This window comes from Marmota flaviventris, chromosome 10 (genome assembly GCF_047511675.1).
Source record: "Marmota flaviventris isolate mMarFla1 chromosome 10, mMarFla1.hap1, whole genome shotgun sequence".
Taxonomy (NCBI): Eukaryota; Metazoa; Chordata; class Mammalia; order Rodentia; family Sciuridae; genus Marmota; species Marmota flaviventris.
The window spans coordinates 118,308,487-118,333,469 of NC_092507.1; the positions used below are offsets into that span (position 1 = coordinate 118,308,487).

A 24,983-nucleotide genomic window follows, 5' to 3' on the forward strand; every position below is an offset into this window, starting at 1 on the left:
GAGGAGGGCAGAGGGAAAGATGAAGCTTGGGCTGTTGGTGGGGAAAGAGGTAAAAGCAGGAGCCACTCTGATGTCTTCCAGTCTGTCCCCAGTGCTTCTGTCCAAGGGGCTAGGGTGTGGCCCATACCAGGGCAAAAAGCTTTGCCCTCCACCCAAAACCGTCCCCCTTCCTCTCCGGTCCTGGTGGCCCTGGCTGGAGAAGAGCACAGTGGAGAAGCAGTCATGAGTCACATTGTCCTGAGGCCCAACTATCCTGGAGGCCTCCACCATGGACACTTAATCCAAATGTCAAAGAGAAGGTAGGGTGGGACGAAGAGTGACATACCCTTGACAGCTCATCCTGACTTTGGGGGACCCAGGTATCCCACTTTCTGTGAAAACGGGGCTCTGCTGCCCTTGGCACATGATGGTCACATACAACTGCCCTATCCAGCCTGGACTGACCAAGCCCTTGCCTGAAGCTGGAGCTTGGGGACCCAGAAGTGGTCTTGGCCCAACAGACGCCGGGCAAGGAAGCATCCTCACAGATTACAGTGCAGTGGAGGATGTTTATTTACGGATGTGGGGAGAACATGGCGAGCGACCTTGGGCTGGCCAGCAAGGGGACAATCAGTGAAATTGAAAACACATTCCCTAAGGGAGGGGGTGGTAGGGTGCCGAGCAGCCTGCAGGAGAGCGCTGGGGGTGGTGCTGGCCTGCACCTGAAGGAGAAAGAGTCGGGCCCAGACTCCACGTTGGGCCACCATCTCTGGGCAGAAGGGAGGAGTCTGAAGGTAGTATGTGTGACCCCGGGGGAGCCTCACAGCACTGCAGCAGTGGGGCTTGCTCGGGCCTGATCCTCCATCACTGCCTGGAGATTGGCACCATTTCAGCTGTCCTCAAAGGCAGCCCGCCCAGGCCCAGCATGCCGACCACAGCCCTCGACCTTGACTGCCCTCTGCTCTCAGCCACAGGCTCCGCCTCACTCTGGCTCCCTCAGAACGGCCAGCAGTTCCCGTTGTTCTCCATACAGAGCCTGAAATCAGCAGGAGAGAATAGCTACACAGGCTATGAGGAAACCAAACCCTTTCTCTTCTGAGCTGAACTGGGGCGTGGGTTTCCCCCAGGGCCATGTGACTCATCACTGGCCCAGGAAGGCGCATTAGGACAAAGATAGGCAGGAAGTCTACCACTCAATGGGTACTGATAGAGGGCTGGGTACCAAGGCTAGGCCTCCCCTGGGCAGAGTTCATTTTCTTTTTCTTTTTCCTGGAAATTTAACCCAGAGGCAATTTGTCACTGGGCCACATCCCCAGTACTTTTTGTTTTTATTTTTTATAATTTCTTTAACTTTTTTGAGCCAATAAGAAACCCCTTTTCATCACTGAAAACCCCATTTCATCGCCTGCCAGCTGTATCAGCCAGCTTGATCACTCTACCCTTTCTATCCTCAGTCACTTGGGCCATTTTCAAAAATTAAGTTCATCTTCAAAGGACATACACTGTTGCTGGAGAATGAGTTCCAGATGTACTAGGGCTCTAGAAGTCATTCCAGTGTGCATATTTTGAAGATACTGTCTATGTTCCCAGGGAGAAGTACAATGACCATTTCCTGGGACACACCTCTGCCCTCTCTGGGCCTCAGCCGTGGCAGCAGGGAATCCATGCTGCAGTTAGAGGTTAGCAGGGGCAGGGCGGGCAGCAGCCCATCTGCTATGGTGGGAGAAGCCTGCTGCACACATCCAAGCAGAAGTGATATGTGACTCTACCACCACAGGAGGCCCCTCCTGCCTCTGGGGTCCCTTATGTTGGGAGGGGATCTCTGAGGGCCTATCAGGAATGAAGGGGAAAGCAGGCAGGGCTGGACACTTGCCTGCCAGGCCTGCTGCCGGGCCTGGACCTGCAGCTGCATCTCCTCCAACTGCCTGCGCCCAGCCAGGATGGCATTGGCCAGCTCTCTGTTCTTGGCCTCCTGTTTCTGCACATGGCACCGCAAGGTGTCCCGTTGCTGCAGGAAGTAGGGTGCCATGGTGCTGCACAGGTCTTTCTCTGGGATCCCACTGGGGCGCCTGAAGGGCCACATGGGGGACAGAGAGGGAGGGACAATGTGTGGGAGGGTTCTACTTACAAACCAAGTCACTGATGTTCCCACCCCAGTCCCAAGTTGGGCTGGCTCCTCTTACCTCCCAAGCCCTGCTCCTGATGGGAACACCGCCTGCCCCAGGCCCGCTGCCACCAGCCTTCCACCCCACACTCCACATTCTCCTCTCTCCCACACACACTCCCCCATCTTCAAGACGCCAGGTCTAGAGGTGACTTCCCAGCCTCTGCCGCTGTCCTTGTGAACATGTGCCCTGCTTGTGTATCACCCTATCAGGCTGGGAGCTGGAGAGATGGGGTTGTGACAGGATGAGACTTCCCAGTGGGGAGCCTCTGGAGAGAGGACCCAGACCTTGAGGCTGGATGACGTGAGAAGATAAGGAGAGAGGGTCTAAGGAGGCAAGGTCACACAGGGAACAGGCGCCACTGTAGGTTCTTCTAAAAATTCTTTTTTTTGTTTTGCTACTTGAGATTGAACCCACGGGTGCTTAACCACTGAGCCACATAACCCCCCAGCCCTTTTTATTTTGAGATAGGGTCTTGCTTTGTTGCTGAAGCTGGCCTTGAACTTGTGGAGCCACTGAAATTCTAGGCATGTGCCACCACATGGCTTAAAAATTCTTTTTTAGTTGTAAAATTTCATTCTTTTAAGAATTAAGGTCACGGGCTGGGGTTGTAGCTCAGAGGTAGAGTGCTTGCCTGGCATGTGTGAGGCTCTGGGTTCAATCCTCAGCACCACAAAAATAAATAAGTAAAAAAAATAAAAGTGTTGTGTCCGTCTACAACTAAAAAAATATTAAAAAAAAAAAAAAGAAGAAGTAAGGTCACAAAGCGCAAGAATGGCATCTCTCCCCTCTGGCCTGAGGTCCTGTGAGGGCAGAGGTAGTGGAAGGCTGCGGTGGTCTTGATGGCCTCTCTCTCCACTCTGCGCTCAAGGCCTTACTTCTTCCTCCGGTTCATGGTATTCCAGGCTACCAAGCTGCCCACTGAACTGTCACTTGCAGAGTGTCACTTGTTCACTGCCACATCACTGGCTTCTAAAACAGTATTTAGCGTGTAGTAGGTGCACCCTAAATGTGTGTTGAATAAACCAATGACTCAAAGCCAGTGCCTGGCCAGCCTAACCTACATAGGATTCCCAATTTCACTGCTCGGTGTCCTCTGTCCCTCCCCTCCTTCCTCCTACAGGCCCAACAGGCCCTGAAATGACCTCTCAAAGGCCTCTTCAGTCGGACCTCCAAACCACTTCCCTCCCGAACCCCTGGATAATAACATGCACTTGCCCTGGGGCTCTCCTCCCAGGAGGGAACTCTGCATTTCAACTGTTTTTGGTTATTGTTTGGTGTTGTCCCTGTCAAAGGGTCCTCTCTCAGGGCTATATAGAGCCCAGTGTCTCAGATATGGGGTCAGCCTCAGAGTCTCCTACCAGAGGCTGAAGTGCGGTCCCTTCCCGCTCCTTTCTCACCAGGCTGGCTCCGTGCAGTCTTTGCCTTCTTCCACAATTTTATCCAAGGAATTCAAGACAGCTTCTAGGTTCCCTTCTTTTTTAATTTCTGAAATTTCCTCCTGAAGAGAAAGGAGGAAAAAACTGTAATGATACTAGACAAGCCCAGAGTAGAAATACACTAAATTCTGGCTCATTTCTGCCCCCCCCAACCCCCGTGGTACTGGGGATTGAACCCAGGGGTGCTATACCACCAAGCCACGTCCCCAGTCTTTTTGAGACAGTGTCTTTCTAAGTTGCTGAGGCTGGCCTCGAACTTGTGATCATCCTGCCTTATCCTCCCCAGTTACCGGGATTACCGAAGCGCACCATCATGCCTGGCTAACATGTGACATTTATACTTACGAAAATAAAATATAGGGGCTGGGGTGGTGGCTCAGCACAGTGCTCACCTAGCACATGTGAGGCACTGGGTTCGATGCTCAGCACCACATAAAAAATAAATAAAGGTTTTGTGTCTGATTACAACTTTATATATATATATAAAAACATATTAATATATATACATTTAAAAAAGGAAATAAAATATAATATGGCAAACATTTAGAAAGAACGTGCAGCAAGCCTTTCTCCCTGCCTTCATTTCTGGGGGCTGGACACTGCCTGTGTCCACTCTCAGCACCTGTCCAGATTTCCTCACACTGTGGTGCTAACAGGGCCGTCCTTGCCTCTCTAGAGACACTGCAGTTACTTAAAGACATGAATGGAATCGTAGCCTTTTTTGGATTGTTTATTAGGTGGCTTCTTCTGGGCAAGGCCTTGGCCCAAAAACTGAAGATACAAAGATGAACTTGACTCTGTCCTGCCCTTGCAGAGCACACACGGCCCAGTAAGGCAGACGACATATAAACACATAATTACAATACAGCACAATAAGAGAAAGGGGCATTTAAGATACCCACATTCTTTGGAGGAGGCGGGTGACTGGCACTGTAGCCTGCTGTGCACAGAGGGTGGCTGAAGGGGCTGAGAAGACAGAGGGGCAAAGAGTAGGGTCACTGCCCCCAGAGGACCAACAATCTAGAGATAAAAACCTAAGCTAGGGCTTGGGATGTGGCTCAAGCGGTAGCGCGCTCGCCTGGCATGCGTGTGGCCCGGGTTCGATCCTCAGCACCACATACAAACAAAGATGTTGTGTCCGCCAAATACTAAAAAATAAATATTAAAATTCTCATTCTCTCTCCCCCCCCCTTTAAAAAAAAAAAAAAAAAAACTAAGCTAATGGTATCTTCTGGGCCTCTTGTCACTCACCCGGATAGATGCCTCCAGGTGAGTTATAAATCTGTCATAGATTCGCTGTGTCATCTCAGGCTGCAACTGGTAGAAGCACTTATAACAGTCCGTGAATCTCTGGTAGCTGGCAGGAAGAAGAGAAGTCAAAGGTAGGGAGGGTCAAGTGCACAGCCAGTCATCAAGCTGCCCGGGCACCTCTGATTCTCATCATAGGACTCAAGCTTTATCTGCTTCATGGCCCTCTTGCTAATGACAATAAATGCAAATCTCTCATCAGCAGCTCACATCATAGGATGCTTCAATCCCACCACCAGTGCCCCACTTGGCTTCCCCATTTTTTCTCAGCAGAGCCCTCACTGAGTTCAGGGAGTTACTTCTTAAAGAGACTTACGATGAGCCAGGCTCAAAGGCACATACTTACTGTCCCAGCAACTCAGAAGGCTGAGGCAGGAGGATTACAAGTTTGAGGTCAGTCTGGGAAAGTTATCAAGATCCTGTCCAAAAACAGGGGTTACGGCAATAGCTCAGTGGTAGTACATCCCTAGTTTCAATCCCCAGGACTGGGGGGAAAAAAGAGGGTCATCATAAGCCAGGATCGGTGGCATGTACTTGTACTTGGGAGGCTGAGGGGGGAGGATCACTTAAGCCCAGGAGTTCAAGACTCATCTGGATACTGGGCACAGTGGTACACACCTGTAATCTTAGCAGCTCAGGAGACTGAGACAGGAGGATACAAGTTCAAGGCCAGCCTCAGCAACATAGAGAGGCCCTAAGCAACTTAATGAGACCCTGTCTCAAATTTAAGAAAACAATTAGAAAGGGCTGTGGATACAGCTCAGTGGTGAAGTGCCCCTGGGTTAAGTCACCAGTTCAAAAAAAAAAAAAAAATTAGATCTGAAGTATATAGTGAGTTCGTCTTAAAAAGAAAAAAAAGTGAGCCATGATTCATCTAGCTATGGTTATTTACCCTTACTGTGCATAAAATTAGCAAGAAAGTGATCTGTTATAATAATAGATCACTGCCCTCGGTCAGTTAGCAACCTCCCAGGTGAGGCTGATGCTGCTGGTCTAGGGATGATACTCTGAGAATCTCTGGTCATTCCAGTCCCCCTGAACACCAGCCTTAGCAACTTAGTGAGACCCTGTCTCAAAATAAAAAGGGCTGGGGATGTAGCTAAATTGTAAAGCACCCCTGGGTTTAAGCCCCAGTACTGGGGGGGGGGGCGGGGAAGGAAAACTTTTTTTTAAATCATGGAGTACCTGCTATATACTGATTGCCCACTAGGTACTGGGAATTGCCCTTCTGTAGCTGCCAGTTGAAAGGGCAAAATGGAGAGATATCAGCAAACAGAGGCTCATATGACTGTGGCACTTAACCACTGCGGAGAGTGGTTTATGGGCCAGAGTTATGGTGCTTCATTCTTTAAGGTGAGGAGGAGGTGTTGGTTTCTTGTGAAGCAACGTTTAAGTGAACTTCAGAATGTGTCTAAGCCAACCAAGAGCACTCAAGCACACAACAGCTTGCACTTAGACTCTACTGGGGGTCAGGATGCTCCTCAATCATGTGGATCAGTCTGGTGGACCACTGGATAAACATGGCACAGGCACCTGCAGCCAGATACAGGGTCCCATCCCCATTTAGGGAATCACTGCTGGTTCTACCTCTCTCACAGCTCGCTGGGCCTCCCCACCCAAGTCCCACAGTTTTGGAAATAGGTAGTGAGAAAGAGCAGTGTCATGCTAAAGCCAGCTCAGAGTAGCTTACAAGAGGACTCATGCCTCAGCAACTTACTGAGGCCCTAAGCAACTCAGCAAGACCCTGTCTCTAAATAAAATACAAAAAGAGCTGGGGCTCAGTGGTAAAGCTTGCCCAGCAGGTGCGAGGCACTGGTTTGATCCTCAGCACCACATAAAATAAATAAAAGTATTGTGTGCATCACAACTAAAATATACTTTAAAAAAAAAAAGAGCCAGGGATGTGCCTCAATGGTTAAGCAACCCTGGGTTCAATTCCCAGTACCAAACAAAACAAAAACAAGGAAACTCACCACCCCCTAAATACTACCTTCTAATCATTCTACTGCACTTTATTTGCTCCTGAGGTTATTTATATGTTGTCTCTGTGTAACAGAAATGCTGTACAAAGATGTACTGTCCATTTCTTCCCAACTCTGTATTTGGTAATGCCAAATCGGTAGCTTAGGAAAATGTACACTTTGAAATTGGCAAATCAGGGCTTACTTTTAGAGAGTTGGCTTTAAACACCTACCAGCACACTTTTGGGTCACAGGGATAGCCTCCTACCTTTTCAATGGTAAACATTTCATATTAGTACACCTTGGAGGCTAAGATTGAGTGAAAAGGACAATTCAAAGGGTAGATGCTGGGCTCAGTGATAGAGCACTTTCCTAGCATGCATGAGGCCCTGGGTTCAATTCTCAGCACTGCATTTAAATAAATAAAACAAAAGTCCATTGATAACTAAAAAAAAAAACAAAAACAAAAGATGCTGGGCATCCTTTCAACCCTCAGTAGAATCCCAGAGACCTTGTTTTGTTGCTGGCCACACCAGCCACAGAGTCTGTGGTTAAAGGGAGGAATATGAAGGGACACATGATCCTTGACCAAGCTGGGCTGGAAATGAAACTGGGTAATTGTGGCTTGAACACCAGAAATCCTCTTCCTTCTCCCAGCCCACTCTGGAGGCAGAGGGTCCAAGCAGGGCACATCTCTACTCAGCTTAGGTAGACAGAGCCCGGGCAAGGGTGACCACTGCTGTTTATGAACTCTCCTGCAGCCTCCTTATGGTTTAAGAATTAGTGAAAGTGGTCCTGGGGCTGCCCCGTGGTAGAGTGCTCTCTAGTATGGAGGCCTGGGCTCAGTCCCTGCACCACAAAAATTAATGAAAGTGGAGGACCCCAGAACCACGCACATTCTTCAGATACACAAGATGGGAATTTATGTTAAATAGGACCATGTGGCTTAACCAAAGAGGAAAGCCAGACTGGACACCAATGTCCATGAGTACAAGAGGAAGCTGTTTCCTTCTTTGAATGCCAATGCAGATTTGGAAGCGGTTTGAATGCCCTGAGGATTTACTAAAAAATACTCAGGGAGAAGCAAAAAGTGATATGTTTTAGAAAACATTCATGACCATTTGTTCCCCAATTGTAAAATTTTCTCTTTTCATACAAGTGATAACACCCCTGTGGCTAGGATGTCCTCTGCAACGTCGCTGGGATCTCCAAGGTGTCCAGAGCGGTGTTAGATTCACAGCAGCACGTAACACACTCCTTCTCAGAATGGGTGACTGAGACTGAGGAAAGGCCTCAGCTGTCTGGCCCTCGGCCTGCCCAATCCAGCCACCTCTCCCACCCTGGGCCCCAAGTCCAGGGACTGGACTGCTTGGACAGACGAGTCCTTCCCAGTCTGTCAATGCTCCCCTTAACCTTGTGACAGACAGGCTCCTGGCCTTAGCTTTCTGAGCTTACACAGAGGCTACCAAGCTGTGCCCTGGAAAGTGTGCTGGCTCTGAGGACAGACTGCCTGTTCTTTTGCCTGGGTTCAAATTCTACCTCTGTCACTCATCAGCTGAGTGACCTTGGACAACTTATTTACCTCCATAAGCCTCAGTTTCCTCCTCAGTCAAATTGGGATAATAACTGCATCTATATTTCACAAAATTACTCTAAGAATTAAATCAGGTTAATGAGGTTACATATATAAAGTCCTTCTTTTTTTTTTTTTTTTGTACCAGGGATTGAAAAAAGAGGTGCTTAACCATGGAGCCATGTCCCCAGCCCTTTTTAATATTTTTTATTTTTTAATTATTTTGCGGGGGAGGTACCAAGGATTGAACTCAAAGGTACTTGACAACTGAGCCACATTCTCAGCCCTATTTTGTATTTTATGTAGAAACAGAGCATCACTGAGTGCTTAGTGCCTTGCTGTTGCTGAGGCTGGCTTTGAACTCAGGATCCTCCTGTCTCAACCTCCCGAGCTGCTGAGATTATAGGTGTGTGCCACCATGCCCAGCTATATAAAGTACTTAGTGTAGTGCCTAGCACACTGAGTGTTCCTCGTTAGCTATAGTTGCCAGTACTAGTCTACAGAACAGTTCACACCACCCCTCAGAGGTATATGTCAGTAATTTGACTGCTCAAAGCTGAGAAGTCTTCTTCCTCTGGAAGGCAGGTGATGAGTAAATGTGTCCTGGTTGCAATTGCAAATGAAGAAACCACCCAAGCAGTAGAAACCAGGGTCCAAGCAGGGTACATCTCTACTCAGCTTAGGTAGACAGACTGGATCTGTCACCACTAAAGAGCAGAGGTTAAATTGTGCCCGCCCCCCCCAACACACACAAAAGGCTTTTCTTTTTCTTTTTTTGCAGGATTTTAGGGGTTAAATCCAGGGCCTCATGCATACCAGCCAGACAAGTGCTCCACCACTGAGTCCAAAAAGATCAATAAAAGGAATTTATTATTATTATTTTAAATATTTATTTTTTAGTTTTAGGTGGGCACAATATCTTTATTTTGTTTTTATGTGGTGCTGAGAATCAAACCCAGTGTCGCACGCATGCTAAGTGAGCACACTACCACGTGAGCCACATCCCCAGCCCCGGAACTTTTATTATTTTTAAAAATATTTTTAGTTGTAGATGGACACAATACCTTTGTTTATTTATTTTATGTGGTGCTGAGGATGGAATTCAGTGTCTCACATGTACTAAGCAAGTGCTCCACCACTGAGCTATAACCCTAGGTCTGAAAGTAACTTTTAAAAACCATGCTATTAGCTGGGTGCAGTGGTACAATCTATAATCCCAGCAACTCTGGAGGCTGAGGTGGGAGGATCGTAAGTCTGAGGCTAGCCTGGGAAACTTTTAAAAAATTTTTTTAATTAATTTTATTTTATTTTTTACTCAAATAGAGCACAACTTTTCATTTCTCTGGTTGTACATGACATAGAAAGAATCACACCATTTGTGCAATCGTACCCTTACATAGGGTAATAATGTCTGTCTCATTCCACCATCCCCCCCTCCTCTGTTCAATCCAAAGTTCCTCCATTCTTCCCTTGCCACCCCCCATTATTGATCAGCATCCACTTATCAGAGAAAACATTTGGCCCTTGTTTTGGGGGGACTGACTGACTTTGCTTCGCATTATATTCTCCAACTCCGTCTATTTACCTGTAAATGCCATAATTTCATTCTTTAAGGCTGAGTAATATTCCATTGTGTATATATACCACAGTTTCTTTTTTTTTTTTTAATGTTTTTAAGTTGTTGATGGGCCTTTATTTTGTTCATTTATTTATACATGGTGCTGAGAATCAAACCCAGTGCCTCGAACATGCTAGGCAAGTGCTGTACCACTGAGCTACAGCCCCAGCCCGAGAATTTTAATTTTTTTTTTTTTTTTTTAGTTTTCGGCGGACAACATCTTTGTTTGTATGTGGTGCTGAGGATTGAACCCGGGCCGCACGCATGCCAGGCGAGGCCAGCGTGCTACCGCTTGAGCCACATCCCCAGCCCCTATCACAGTTTCTTTATCCACTCATTTACTGAAGGGCATCTAGATTGTTATCACAGTTTAGCTATTGTAATTGAGCTGCTAAAAACATTGACAGCCTGGGAAACTTTGCAAGACCCTTCTCAAAAGAAAAAATAAAAGGGGCTGGGGATGTAGCTCAGTGGTAGAGCTTCCCTGGGTTCAATTCCTAGTACCACAATAAATTAAAAAATGATATAAGATATAAATAAATAAACACCCCAAATTACTGAGTTTTGTTTTGTTTTTTGAGAGAGAGATTCTTATTGTTTTGCCCAGGCTAGTCAAATGATCCTTCTGCCTCAGTCTCCCAAGCAGCTGGGACTACAGGCACATGCCACTATGCCCAGTGTCACATTATGAGTTTCAAAATTGACATGACCATACTAAACTGATTTTAAATTATTATTTTCTCATAAACATTACACAATGTCAGAAAACTTCATTGTTTTTGAACTCAATAAGAAAACATTTCAACCACTGCACTAAAAAGAACTAAGAACTCACTATAGGGGGTCTGGATACAGCCCAGTGGTATAGCACATGCTCAGCATGAATGAGGCCCTGGGTTCAATCTCCAGAACCATAAAACAAAAACAAAAACAACTCACTGTAAATTATCACAGAAGTTTGACTTTTATAAAATTAAAATTTGAAATATAGGTGTAGACAAGTCCTGGTGGTTCATAGTCTGCTGGCTTACATATGCAGATGAACTGTAAAGGACACTATGGAAAGACGGACTGGGCGCAGACAAGTGAACACATGTTGGGCAGGATCACAGTGCACACAGCACCAAGGGAGCTTCCAAGGCTTGCCTTTGTCCCTGGTGCCCAACTGAATATCTGTTTCACAGGTTGCCCACAAGAGGGCAGCAGTGACTGGCACTCCCTGTTCCCCACCACCAAAAGACTAGGGAGAGAGGCCACTGAGTCATCTGTCAAGACAGATCCCAGCTGTGTGGCATACAAGCGACCTGACAGACACTCCTGCTAACTGCAGTTGTCCTGTTCCATTAAATAAACGTTTCTGCTTGGGCTTTTTCTCTCCCCTTTCTCAGTTCTGTGTATACTGGGCAGCCCCAGGACCGAAAAAGGGAGAAAAGACCAGAGAAACGTGAAAATAAAAAGAGAATCTCCAGGGGCTGGGGATGTGGCTCAAGAGGTAGCGCGCTCGCCTAGCGTGCATGTGGCCTGGGTTTGATCCTCAACACCACATACAAACAAAGATGTTGTGTCCGCCGAAAACTAAAAAATAAACATTAAAATTCTCTCTCCCCTGCCCTCTAAAAAAAAAAAAAAAAGAATCTCCAGATCAGGGATTCAAGATGAATAAATATTAAAAAGTTATCTCTTGCCATGTGCTGTGGTGCATGCCTGTAATCCCAGCAGCTCAGGAGACTGAGGCAGGAGGATCACGAGTTCAAAGCCAACCTCAGCAGCTTAGCGAGGACCTAAGCAACTTAGTGAGACCCTGTTTCAAAATAAAATTTTAAAAAGGGCTGGGGGGGGGCTGGGGTTGTGGCTCAGCAGTAGAGCACTCACCTCGCTCGCCCGATCCTCAGAACCACATAAAAATAAATAAGTGAAATAAAGTGTGTCCAACTACAACTAAAAAATAAATATTAAAAAAATGGGGGGGGCTGGGATGTGGCTCAGTGGTTAAGCATCCCTGGGTTCAATCCCCGGTACCACAACCTCCCCCAGAACAAACAAACAAAAAAGTTATCTTTCGCTGGGTGCAGTGGCACATATCTATAATCCCAGCAAGTCAGGAGGCTGAGTTAAGAGGATAGCAATTTCCAGGTTAGTCTGGGGAACTCAGCAAGATATTGTCTAAAAATATCTACATGGAGATGTAGCTCAGTGTTGCAGTTCTTGCCTAGCATGCATGAGGCCCTGGGTTCTATCCCCAGTAACTAACAAACTAACACACACCCAAAATTATCTTTTATTTTTATTTATTTGTTTTTTAGTACTTAACCATTGAGCCACATCTCCAGCCCTTTTTATTTTTTATTTTGAGGTAGGGTTTCACTAAGTAGCTTAGGGCCTCATTAAGTTTCTGAGGCTGCCTTCAAACTTGTGATCCTTCTGCCTCAGCCTCCCAAATTGCTGGGATTAAAGGAAAGCACTACTGTGGTGGCACATACCTGTAACTCCAGTGACTCAGGAGGCTGAGGTGGTAGGGTGAGGCAGAAGGATCACAAATTCAAGGTCAGCCTCAACAACTTAGTGAGACCCTGTCTCAAAATAAAAAGGGCTGGGGATGTAGTTCAGTGATAAAGTACCCCAGGTTCAATCACCACAACAACAATCTTTTCAGTGATAGAGTACTTGCCTACCATGTGTAAGGCCCTCAGTTTGATCCCAGGCACCATGGAAAATAAAATAAAATGAAAACTGATCTTTATTTGTGTGTTTGTAGTGCTGGGGATGGAACCAAGGACCTTGCTCATGCCAGGCAAGCCATTTATCACTTAGCTACATCCCAAGCCCAAAAAATTAATCTTAACTATGTCTTTAGGTTATTTGGTCTCTTAAGTTTATTTAACTTTTATTGTTTATATGCTGCCATTGGAAACTGCTGGAAAATATAAATCAAGAATCTGAAATTGGGATACTTTCCCAAAGGAAAAAACCTTCTGATTTGATCAATATTAACATGAAGACAAAAAGTACCATCAAGAAAATTATATTCATTTGATAAATACTTACCAAGCACATAGCAGGCCAAGCATGGTGGTGCAAATACAAAGATGAGAAAGTGTGATCCCTGCCCTCACAGAGAGTATAGCAGTAATCTTAGAAATGTTTACTGAGAACTGACTGGTTCCAGGCCCTGGCCTAAGCACTCTCCATGGAGTAACTCACTGAATCCTCACAAGAACACTGTGAGGTGGGTTCTATTATCATCATCCTCATTGCTCAGGTGAGTAAGCTATGGTGGAGAGGAGACTGCCCAAGGTCACACAGCTGGAATATGAAGAAGCCAGTAGGAACAGACACAGCCTGCACGCTGCAGGGCCCGGAGGGACCCTACACAAGAGTCTAACTGAATCATGATGGAAGAGCTGGAAAAGGGTTTGAAGCAGGGATGACTTGGGTCACTATGTGAGGGTGGTTTCAGAGGCATTTTGAGCTGAAATGTCAGTAGCCTTGAGAAGGCAGAGACAGCAGAGATAAAGCTGGGTGGTCTGGAGATGTACATAGAAGAGAATTAGCGTGACAGGCAGGAAGCACATACCACACTGGTGAGTCACACCCCGACGTCAGGAACCAAGCCCTACCACCAGCCTGCAGCATCTGCACAAAGAGGGCAAGGTATTTCCGTGGCACTGAGAGAGTTTATGTATTAAAATCACTCTTTTTCCATGGAAGAACTGTTTCCTATGAACACCAACAATCTTCGTCACTAGCTTTACACCTTTTTTTCTTTTTCTTCGTTTTTTTGCAGTGCTCATGATTAAACCCAAGGCCTCATACTAGACAAAAGCTCTGCCACTCAGCGACACCCAGCCCCTTTGCCACCATGTTAAAACTCAACCAGTTCTTGGACAAACTCAATTGGCTCTTTCCTTGGTCACTGTCAGATGAATGCGTTAAGTCACTTTACACAAATCATACCCTGCACAGCACATCTCTGGTCAGAAGGCTGAGCAAGAAGGATATGGGCTGGACCAGGATGGCATCTAAGAACTTAAGAACTGTCAATCATCTCTTGCTCCCTCAGCCCTCACGGGACCAACATTCCTGGGGCACACCCTAGGTACCTATGGCGACCCAGCTTTTCTCTGAAGTTTTCTCTAACTAATCTTCATCCTGAGTCCCACTTACAACACCTCTAACCAACTGCCCCTCTAGGCAGGTCCCAATTTGTAACACCACACAGAAAAGGAGCACCCTCACCTTCTTGCTGAGGCTAAAGAGGTGAATGGCTATTTTCAGAAGGCCCAGGAGACTGTAAGGACAGAAAAGACTTTATCTTCAAATAACAGGCAGAGGTTGTAAGTGGTAGACTCCAACCAGGCCCCATTTCTACATTCTAAAGCCTGAGAACAGATTTGGCAGCCTCTGCCTCAGAAGATGCCTCAACAGAACACTGGAGCATGGGTTCCCAGGATCTAACAGCCCAGTATGGCTGATAATCTTCCAGGCACTCTGGAGTACATCATAGGATTTGCCTTCCTATTGAAGCTAATATTTACATTTAAAATATGCTGAGTTGTGGGGGAAATCAATGTGGGTTTTAAAATAGCCCTTTGGATACCTGACATGTAACTAAACCAGAATTTACTATGTGTAGATTCCTGTCCCAGGTATAAGGACTTTGTCCTTGAGACTGAAGAATGATTATTAATTTACTTAACTATGTATATGTGTATGTATATACCAATCCATCTATCTACTTACTTATGGTACTAGGCATTGTATTGCTGAATTACATCCCCAGCCCTTTTTATTATTTTTTTTGAGACAGGATCTCACTAAATTGTTCAGGCTGGCCTAGAACTTGTGATCTTCCTCCTCAGCCTCCCAAGCAGCTATGATTGTAGGCATGCACCACCACAGGCAGCAAGATTAAGGACTTTAAATTCTTTAACTTAATGACTTGGGGTGGGGGACTGAGGTCAAGTATTTGTATACATCTTAAAAGTTTGTATTCAAGCCTGTCATGAGGGCACACACCTGTAATCAAAGAGGCTCTGGAGGCTGAAGCAGGAGGATTGCAAATTCGAGGCCAGCCTCAGCAACTTAGCAAGGCCCTAAGCAACTTAGTGCCTCAAAATAAAAAGGGCTGGATATGTGTCTCAATGGTAAAGACCTTATGGGTTCAATCCCTGGTACCAAAAAAAAAAAAAAAAAAATCATACTCACTATGACATTTACTGAGCATTGTCTATGTGGAAATCAGGCATAAGTTCCTATTTAGCCAAATGAAGGCAAGGATGTTTTATTGAGCAGCAAGTAGAAAGAAAAAGGTGGCAGGGACAGGGGCAGAGTAGCAGCACTAAATGAAGAAGAACCTTTCTGCAGGCATATGTCCACAATGGCATGTGTTCATCCTCTGTATTCCCATGGCCTTGGCGTGTGGCTGGAGAGACAGGAAAGGGCCAAGGAGTGAATGGCCTTGTATGCTGGGCTAAGGAGCCTGCATCTGATTGTGAAAGCAGTCCTGAACCAGTTAGACATGTTATGCAGAAGGGCATGCTCAAATCTGAGCTGCAGACTGGAGAGACGGGGCAAGACTAAGGGTGGAAGGCTGGTTTGGGGGCTGATGCAATGATCTAGTGAGAGAATTCAAGCAGTGATGGTGGGAGCTGGAAAGGAGGAGCCTGAAGAGAGGCTGGGACTAGCAGGGCTAGGAGGCTGACTGGAAAGGAGCAGGAGGGGTCAATGAGGACTACCAAATCTCTGACTGGAGAATGGGTGGACAGTACTTCCTACAACCATGTAAGGGATCACAAGAAGAGAAGAGAGGGAGGAGAAATCATGCTGAGCTTGATGATTCTGTGGGATACTAAGTGGAGATTTCCAATAGTAAATAGATAGATGTCTAAAACTGAGTAGAGATATGGCTTGGGAACCCTCATTTATTTCAAAACTATTTGTTCAGTGTCTCCTATGTGCTAGCACCATGAAAAAAAGTAATGAATACAGGATGATAAACATGACTGAAAAGATCCTGCCCTCAAGAATCTTACATTTTATGCAGGCAAGATGGACCACAGCTATAATTTGGGCTTGAATGTCTCCCAAAGACCCATGTGTTGAAGCCTGGAATTCTTAGAAGAAGGTGGGGCCTAGTGGAAGTAAGTTAGGTCACTGGAGGCATGACCTTGAAGGGGATATTGGGACCCTGTCCCTTCCTCTTCCTTTTCTTCCAGAATGCAATAGATGAGCAGCTTCCTCCAACACAGGCTCTTGCTATGGTGTGTGTCACCTCCCTACAAGCCCAAAGCAATGCAGCCAATCCATCATGAACTGAAATTCCTAAATTATGAGCCAAAATAAACCTTTCCAGGCTGGGGTGGTGGCTAGGTAGTAGAGCGCTCACCTAGCAGATGTGAGGTGAGGTTTGATTCTCAGCATCGTGTATAAATAAATGAATAAAATAAAGGTCCATCAACATCTAAAAAAAAAAATTTTTAAATAAACAAAATAAACCTTTCCTCTTATGAAGATGATTTATCTCAGATATTTATTACAGTGACAGAAAGCAGAAGTCCTTGACAAAAAACTTGAAAACTCTGCTGAAAGACAATCTGACTAAATGGATAGTTTTAGTCAGCTTTTTTTGTCACTGTGACTAAAAACCTGACAAGCAAAATTGTAGAGGAGAAAACATTTACTTGGGGGCTCACAGTTTCAGAAGATTCAATACATACAGGAGGCCCCACTCCTAGGGGCTAGAGGTGAGGCTAACATCGTGGTGGAAGAGTATGGGGGAGGGAAGCAGCTACATGATGATCAGAAAGCACAGAGAGATCTCCACTTGCCAAATACAAACACATAGCCCAAAGCCACGCCTCCAATGACTCACCTCCTCCAGCCACACCTTACCTGCCTCCAGTCACCACTAGTTAACCCCATCAGGGGATTAATTCACTGATTGGGTTAAGGCTCTCACAACCCAATCATTTCCTCTCTGAAGCCTCTTGCATTTGGTGGACACCTCACATTCAAACCATAACAGATATATTATATCATGTTTGTGGTTGAATGATGCCATTGTAGAGATACCAGTCCTGCCAAAATTGATCTATGACTCAGTATAATCCCAACCAAATTTACAGCTGAAATTTTTTCCCCCAATACTAGGGATTGGACCCAGGGTGCTCTACCAGAGAGCAACACCCTTAGTCCCTTTTTTCATGTTTTATTTTTATTTAATTAATTTATTTATTTTGCAGTGCTGGGATTTAACCCATGGCCTCACACACCCTGGCCAACCTATATTCCCTTACTCCATGCTTTTTTTTTTTTTTTTTTAAATTATTTTTTATTTTGAGACCCCAGGTAGGCCTCAAACTTGCACTCCCCCTGCTTCAGCTTCCTGAGTAACTAGGATCATAGGTGTGTGCCACTGTGCTCAACCAGCTGAATGTTTTGAGAAAACAAAAAATTCATTTTTAAGTAAAAAAAAAATGAGTGAGTGTTAAGGACCTTTATTTTTATTTATTTATTTATTTATTTATATGCAGTGCTCAGAAATGAACCCAGTGTCTCACACTTGCTAGGCAAGCGCTCTACCACTGAGCCACAACCCCAGCCCTCATTCTAAAGTTTAGGCAAAAATCAATCAATCAATCAATCAATCAACCAAGATTCTTAACTAGAAGGCCCAATGTTAAAGAGAACAGAGGGGACTTGCTGTATTAGACATAAGGTTTCCTGCAAGGGCCTGGTTTTAAGAAGCCATACTGTGCTACATACCTATAATTCCCATTACTTAGGAGGAGGAGGAAGAAGGATCCCAAGTTCAAGGGCAACTTAGTGAGATCCTATCTCAAAATAAAATTTAAAAAGTGCTGCAGACCTAACTCAGAGATAGAGCACTGCTGGGTTCAACCCCTAGTACCAGGAGGAGTGGGGAACTATATGCAGTGGCAAGACACAAGCAAATGGATCAGTGGGGTGAAAAAGAGACCCAGGACACAGTAGATTGGGAGGCAAACATCTAACATCAAGCAATGGAATGAACTCTTTAGTTGATCATTTGGGGGGAAACTAGAAAAAGTAGACTGGCTTGAGACTACCATCTTATACCTTAATCCAGACAATGATTTAAAGAAAAGAATAAAATAATAAAATAGATAATAGAAGATTTGAACACTGTTAGAATAAAAATGGAATTATTTTTATAAGGCCCTAACAATAACAATACATAAAAATTAAAGGTTAAAGAAGGAATCTTCTAGTTATGTCTGATAACAAAACTATCACAAAAGACTGGCAGAACCACAGATGGCACAAAGGCTCCTGCTACCTTGCACAGAAAAACTTCTAAAAGGACATCTGACTAGCAACTGTTTTCAGATTTGGACTGCATTATCTTTGTTACCGATTTTTTTTTTTTAACTGAAGGTTGAACCTAGGGCCTCTGCACATGCTAGGAAAGTACTATCTACTAATGAACTGCTTATTTTATTTTGAGACAGGGTCTCACTAAGTTAACCAGGTTGGCCTTGAACCTATAATCCTCATGTCTCAGCCCCACAAATAAGTAGGATAACAGGTATATGCCACCAGGCTTGGTTAGCAATCTTATTATTAATCCTTATGGCTGAGAGTTACTCTATCAAAATTACTGTATCAAATTTATATTTAGGGCTGGGCAGGAGGGCGGGTAAACTGGAACGGAAGTTCACTCCCTTCACTCTCTCCAGGAGTCCATCCATCATCCTTGGTCAGTGAGCCTTCTGGGTCCTGCAGTGTGGCAGAGCCTACAGAAACCGGAGCCTGGATCTGTGAGTTTCTGGAAACCTTCAGGGACACTTCAAATCTACAGAGTAGAAACTATCCTGCCTCAGATCCACACGGCTAGATGGGAAGACACACAAACAAAATGAAAAAACAAGGGAATAAAGTGCTCCAAACAAACCAAGCTGCTCCCATAAGAGAATCCATCGAAGAAATGTCAGAGAAGGAGTTGAGGATGTATTAGTAAAACTGTTCTACGACTTAAAGAATTATATAAGAGAGCAGGCACAGGAGTTAAGCAGTAAAATAACAGATTCGCTTCAGGAGATGAAAGATCACTTCTGTAAAGATATATTAGAGGGGGCTGGGGATGTGGCTCAAGCGGTAGCGTGCTTGCCTGGCATGTGTGCGGCCCGGGTTCGATCCTCAGCACCACATACAAAACAAAGATGTTGTATCCGCCGATAACTAAAAAATAAATATTAAAAAAAAATTCTTAAAAAAAAAAAAAAAAGATATATTAGAGGTCCTGAAAAGAAATAAAGAAGAAATCCTTGAAGTGAAGGAATCACTAAACCAACTTAAAAGTTCAATGGAAAGTATCACCCACAGACAAGACCATTTGGAAGATAGAACCTCAGGCAATGAAGACAAAATATATAATCTTGAAAATAAAGTTGACCCCACAAAGATGATAAATTGCGTGACATTCCCTCACCCAGACACCATGCCTGAACAGCAACTGCTAAAGCCAACCGAGTGGAGCTACTGTGACTACTTTTGGGCTGATAAGAAGGACCCCCAAGGCAATGGCACAGTGGCTGGGTTCGAACTACTGCTCCAAAAGCAACTGAAAGGCAAACAAACGCAGAAAGAAATGTCTAAATTCGTCCGAGAGAGGATAAAGATTGAAGAAGAATATGCAAAGAACTTGGCTAAGCTCTCTCAGAACTCCTTGGCTGCACAGGAGGAAGGCTCCTTGGGAGAAGCCTGGGCCCAGGTGAAGAAGAGTCTGGCAGATGAAGCAGAAGTTCATCTCAAGTTCTCCGCCAAGCCTCAGATCGAGGTAGAGAAGCCCCTAATGAACTTTCGTGAGAACTTCAAGAAAGACATGAAAAAGTGTGTCCACCATATCGCTGACCTTCGCAAGCAGCTCGCCAGCCGCCACACATCGGTGGAGAAGGCCCGGAAAGCCCTCACAGAGCGGCAGAGAGACCTGGAGATGAAGACCCAGCAACTGGAGATCAAGCTGAGCAACAAGACAGAGGAGGACATCAAGAAGGCCCGGAGAAAGTCCACACAGGCTGGCGATGACCTCATGCGCTGTGTGGACCTCTACTACCAGGCCCAGTCCAAGTGGTTTGAAGAGATGGTGACCACCACTTTGGAGCTGGAGCAGCTGGAGATGATCTGGCAACATCTGTGTCAGCACACACAGCTGCGGCAGGAGACAGACATGTTCAACCAAAGCACAGTCGAGCCTGTGGACCAACTGCTTTGAAAAGTGGACCCGGCCAAAGACAGAGAGCTGTGGGTCAGAGAGCACAAAATTGGCAACATTCGCCCTGTGGAGATGAAGATCTAGACACGCCTGTGCGGCCCCGGGGGTCCTGCCCAGGAGAGGGGTTGGGGGTCCCATGGAGAGAGGATGGTGGCTCCCGTTGGGTGAAGCTGCCCTCCCACCCACTCTCCTGTCCACTGAGGAGAGAGGAGAGAGCTGGCAATTCCAGAAGGGTGATCTGGATGGCTCAGCTGGGGAATCCCAAATATTCCCAGGCCAAGAAGACAGACCTGCAACCCCGCCCTTGTCTCCAAGACTGAAGCCCCTCCAAACCCCGTGATGTGCTTGTTGCTCTGAGAACAAACTGAGGCTGGAACTTTGTGGTCCCTGCTGAGTTCCACAGGGGTGGCTGTCACATACTTGTGCCCTTGGATGCCCCAAAGCCCATCCTCCAGCTGGTTCCTTTATCTCCGGGGCTTTGGAAGATCAGGGAAGGGCTGTCTCTGCCTCTAAGCCAATGTTAAGAACAGAATCATGGATAGAAGGCGCCGTCAGCTCAGCCTGCACCTAGAATCCTTTATGGCCCTTTATTTTTCTCATTGCATTCTGGGAGCCCAAATCTGGCTTTTCTTGGCCACTTTTCATTCCCATGGGTCTTGGGAAGGCCTGTTTTCTGTCTTCCCTGACCAACCCTGCCCAGAGAGGTCAGGATGGAACTACCTCATTCAGCAAATTAGCCCCAAGTCAGAGCATTGAATCATGGTTCCTATCAGATCAGGCATCATCTCTGAAGTCTCTGGAAAATCCCATCCCTCCATTCCTCAGCTGCTTTCTCAAGGCAGTCCCTATCCCCACCCTGCCACCCCTGCCCAGTCTCACTAGAGGGAGCTTTCCAAAGTTCTCTGCCCGTGAGACCCCCTCCAACTGTGTGCATGTCCAAAAGCTTTGAGAGATGGAGATGAGCCAGAAACCACATGGGGTCTGCTCCCATAGTGTCTTGTCCAACATGGGGCTACCCTGACCCCTGCTCTCCCAGGCTGCCCACCAAGGGCTTAATAGGGCTAGGTCAGTCTCACATGGGAGACAGGTTAAGGCAAGTCTTTGTCAGACTCCATCTGCTTATGCATGACAGGGTTTGGACTGCTGTCCCTTGTATGAGCATTGCAGACTCTCTCTTTGCTATCCAGGCGTGTCCTGCTACCTGGGTCTCCAGCTCCTCTGAACTTTCCAGAGCCCTGCACCGAACCCTCGCTTGGTGCCAGCACCTCCTTTCCCTCTGTCCATCTTCCCTGGAGAAGCCTGAGCCAAGTGTGACGCTGGAAGCTTTTCAGCACTACCCCTGGGTTCAGCCCGCCACTTTCTTTCTCTACTACAGCAAACACCATCTACCCCATCTTTATCAGCCTGAGGAGGCTGGGAGAAAAAATTAACACAGTGAGCAAAGAACAGCTTCTAGACAGAAACCCCTGCTCTGAGAGCCCATCTTTCTTTATCTTTCCCACTGATGGCTTTCCGCTTGACCCTTCCGTCTCCCATGGGGGCAGAATTCTACGAGCACAATTCATGGATCTTTCCCTCCGTTTCACATTGCTCATAATGGATGTTAATCTTGAATCCTTCAGCATCTCTTCCATTGAATTAGAATGGCTTTCTCATAGTTTATTTTAGAAAGATGTTCAATATACTAAAGCAAACCAGATCTTGTCAAAAAAAAATATATATATCAAATTTATGTGCCCAGCACAGTGGTGAACATTTATAATCCCAGAGGTTAGGGGGGCTGAGGTAGGAGGATTCCAAGTTTAAAGCCAGCCTCAGCAACTAGCAAGGCTCTAAGTAACTTAGCAAGACCCTGTCTCTAAACAAAAAATAATAAGGGCTGGGGATTTTGGCTCAGTGGTTAAGCACCCCGGGTTCCATCCCTGGTAAAAAAAAAAAAAAAAGTCTATGTAATCCTCCTCTGTTTGTCATTTGGGTTATTTGGGTTGATTTAAAAAAAAAAAAAAAAAAACACTGGAGCTGAGCAAGGTGGCATATGCCTGTGATCCTAGAGACTCAGGAGACTAAGGCAGAGGATCACAAGTTCAAGGACAGCCTCAGCAATTTAGGCCCTAAGCAACTTAGCAAGACCCTGTCAGAGTTATGCAAAATATAACAATGAGATACCCTGGGGCTGGGGATATAGCTCAGTTGGTAGAGTGCTTGCCTAGCATGTAAGACCCTGGGTTCAATCCCCAGCACCACAAAAAAAAAAAAAAAAAAAAAAGAGATACCCTGGTTTTACACCTGTCAGAATGATAAATATGAAAATGGTGGATGCCCAGTGATGGTAAGGATGTGGAGGACAGGAACATCTTTTCTGGAAAGCAGTCAGACAAAACACAGGTATTTATATATCTCAGAGAAATCCTAGCACTAGTCCAAGAGGGATAGACAAGGTGATTTGCCATCATTTGTGGAGGAGGGATTTACAGACAACCAGGTGCCTATAATAAGGAATAGGTAAGTGGGAGGTGTACACCATGGGAGGACAACTAGCACTGGGAAGCTACAAACCCTAGGTATTTACAGACATGGTTGGGACTTTAAAATAATATGTGTGGGGAAAAAAACCCACAATATCATTCATATAAATTTAAAACATACACAGACAAAAAGGACAACATACCGGGCCAGGAATGTAGCTTAAAATGGTAGAGAGGGTGCTGTGCATATGTGAGGACCTGGATTTGATCCCAGCACCAAAAACAAAACAAAAACCCACCATAGTTTTACCCTGACCCCTTTCCTCATTGCTCTGTATCCCTTTTCCCTGATATATACATTCCAGGAGGAATGTCCATTCCAGGAGGGTGGGGACCCTGTTCATCTCTATTACTGCTATATATCCAGCAACTAGAACAGAGCCTGAGATGCTGCTGATAGTCAATAAATATTCGTATCATGAGTAAATGAAGAACACATAGCCAACAAAAGTGAGCCTTTGAGGAAAGAAGAGGGCAAGAATGAGAAGGGGAAAATAAATAAAGGACATAAAATGATGGTATGCCATTATCGGTCCATAAAAATAATTACAAATTATTTCATCAAATTCATTATTATGGCAAATTATGCCCGGACTGGTAAGGTTTCCACCTGCCTGGCCAGCCTCCCTACTTTACTTTTCCTTGCTGCAGCCAGGAATACCCCGCCAGTTCCTAAATTACCTATCACCTCCTGCTCTTTGCAGAAGCTACCCCTTTGCCTTTATTGCTTTTTCTGGTTTTTCAAAAAGCTAGCTTCATCTGGACATTCACGTTTCTACTTGATGTACTGATTAGCACAAAAAAACCAGAAGAAACTTCTGGGAGAATGGGCAAGACAGGAACCGGACTGCAGGAGCACTGAGAGGGAAATGAAAAGATCCAATGAACTCTTGTGAATACTAGCAGGGACTATGCACTTCTGCACTGTCCGATGTCCCCAGAGCAGGCTCCCCTCACTCTATCCCTGTTCGGGATCTTACCAAGCTTTTGGCCATCTAGTTTTATGTTTCTACTTGTTGCATGTAAACCCAGGCGGAGGTCGTGACTGCTCTACCGTGTACCTGGTACCCACAGAGGAGGCGCTTCCGGACGCTGGGTTGAGCGGGGACACCCGCAGAGCCACCCAGGAGCAGTGAGTCCTGAACAGCGGAGGAGGGAGACCATCTGTCCTGGAGATGGGCTTGGGGTCTCACTGCTGCCCAGGGCGGGGCTGAACTCCTGGGGCCCCGTGAGCCTCCTGTGTGGGCCTCCTGAGTAGCCGGGACAAGTACAGGCCACCAAGCCCAGGCCCAAAACGTGAGGCCCGTGAACAGGGCTGGTGCGGCCAGAGCCGGACGGAGGGGACGAGGCCAGGCCCTGCTCCGGGAAGCTGGGAACCGGCTCGGCGCCGCAGTGCAGGGGCGGGGCGTCAGGGCACAGCCTCCCTTTAAAGCGTCCAGTACTGTCCACACGAGGCCGAGGCCCAGGCGGACGCGGTTCGGTTGCGCGGCACGTCGGGTCCTCTATCCGGTGATTCCTCCGCGGCCGGCGCCGTCCGGGGCGCTCAGTCCGAGGCAGCGCGGTCGCCGATCGCTGAGGAACCAGGGGGCAGTGGGCCGCTGAGCCCGGCTCAGCTGGGGCCGGGGCTCGAACCCCATCTAGCGGCAAAGGCCATCTTCCTTTGAGCCGCTTGTGGACAAACCGGGCTCTCCGGCGGAAGGAGCGGCTGCTTGTGCAGCCCACGGCAGGTCACCTCGGGTGGTAAACGTCACCCGACTCCTCCCGGCTCGGGAGCGGACGGGGCAGCACCAGCGCGGCCGCCTCGCCCCGCCCGGGAGCCCGCGCCGCCCACCCTCCGCCCGCCCGAAACGGCGGGAATTGCACTCAGGCGAGGACCAAGCTCGGAACTGCTGCTCCACCTTACCTCCCGGCGGTGACCAGCTTCTGGAGAAAAGTGTCCACCGTGGTGTCAAGGAGCTTCACCCGCGAAATGGTAGTGCCGGGTGATACGGACTCGGAAGACGACCCCTCAGACCTTTTTTCCTCATCCGCAGCCAGATGGGCGCTACCGGCTTCCGCCATGTTGAAGTCGAACCGCCAAAGCGAACTGGTCCCGCCGCCCCACCCACCTGGGCCCCCGATTGGGTGCTTCCGCACGGGACGCCTCCGATTGGGCCCGGCAGA

General features: G+C 46.6%; 1 protein-coding gene and 1 pseudogene across 2 annotated transcripts; one reads left to right on the forward strand and one right to left on the reverse strand.

The window, feature by feature from the left end:
* Positions 1-104: 104 nt before the first annotated feature.
* Pmf1 (polyamine modulated factor 1) lies at positions 105-24,911 on the reverse strand. Of its 2 annotated transcripts, XM_027921038.2 has the most exons (6): positions 24,724-24,911; positions 4,835-4,940; positions 3,545-3,645; positions 1,853-2,048; positions 935-1,015; positions 105-193 (listed from the first exon to the last, which is right to left on the reverse strand). In XM_027921038.2, the coding sequence occupies exons 1-5, from the start codon at positions 24,879-24,881 to the stop codon at positions 962-964; spliced, it is 615 nt and encodes a 204-aa protein (XP_027776839.2). In that variant the 5' UTR covers positions 24,882-24,911; the 3' UTR covers positions 105-193; positions 935-961. The 2 variants fall into 2 exon arrangements, with proteins under 2 accessions (XP_027776839.2, XP_027776838.2); XM_027921037.2 differs by lacking the exon at positions 105-193 and having other exon boundaries at positions 529-1,015.
* LOC114079684 (growth arrest-specific protein 7 pseudogene) lies at positions 19,486-20,410 on the forward strand (annotated as a pseudogene).
* Positions 24,912-24,983: the final 72 nt, after the last annotated feature.

Excerpts from the sequence above, each read along its gene's own strand:
- Pmf1 (XM_027921038.2), bottom strand. The coding sequence starts at position 24,881 with ATGGCGGAAGCCGGTAGCGCCCATCTGGCTGCGGATGAGGAAAAAAGG. Across the intron at positions 2,049-3,544 it reads GACTGCACGGAGCCAGCCTG|GCGCCCCAGTGGGATCCCAG; the intron begins GTGAGAAAGGAG and ends GTGGCCCTTCAG. Across the intron at positions 1,016-1,852 it reads CCCGGCAGCAGGCCTGGCAG|GCTCTGTATGGAGAACAACG; the intron begins GCAAGTGTCCAG and ends TGCTGATTTCAG.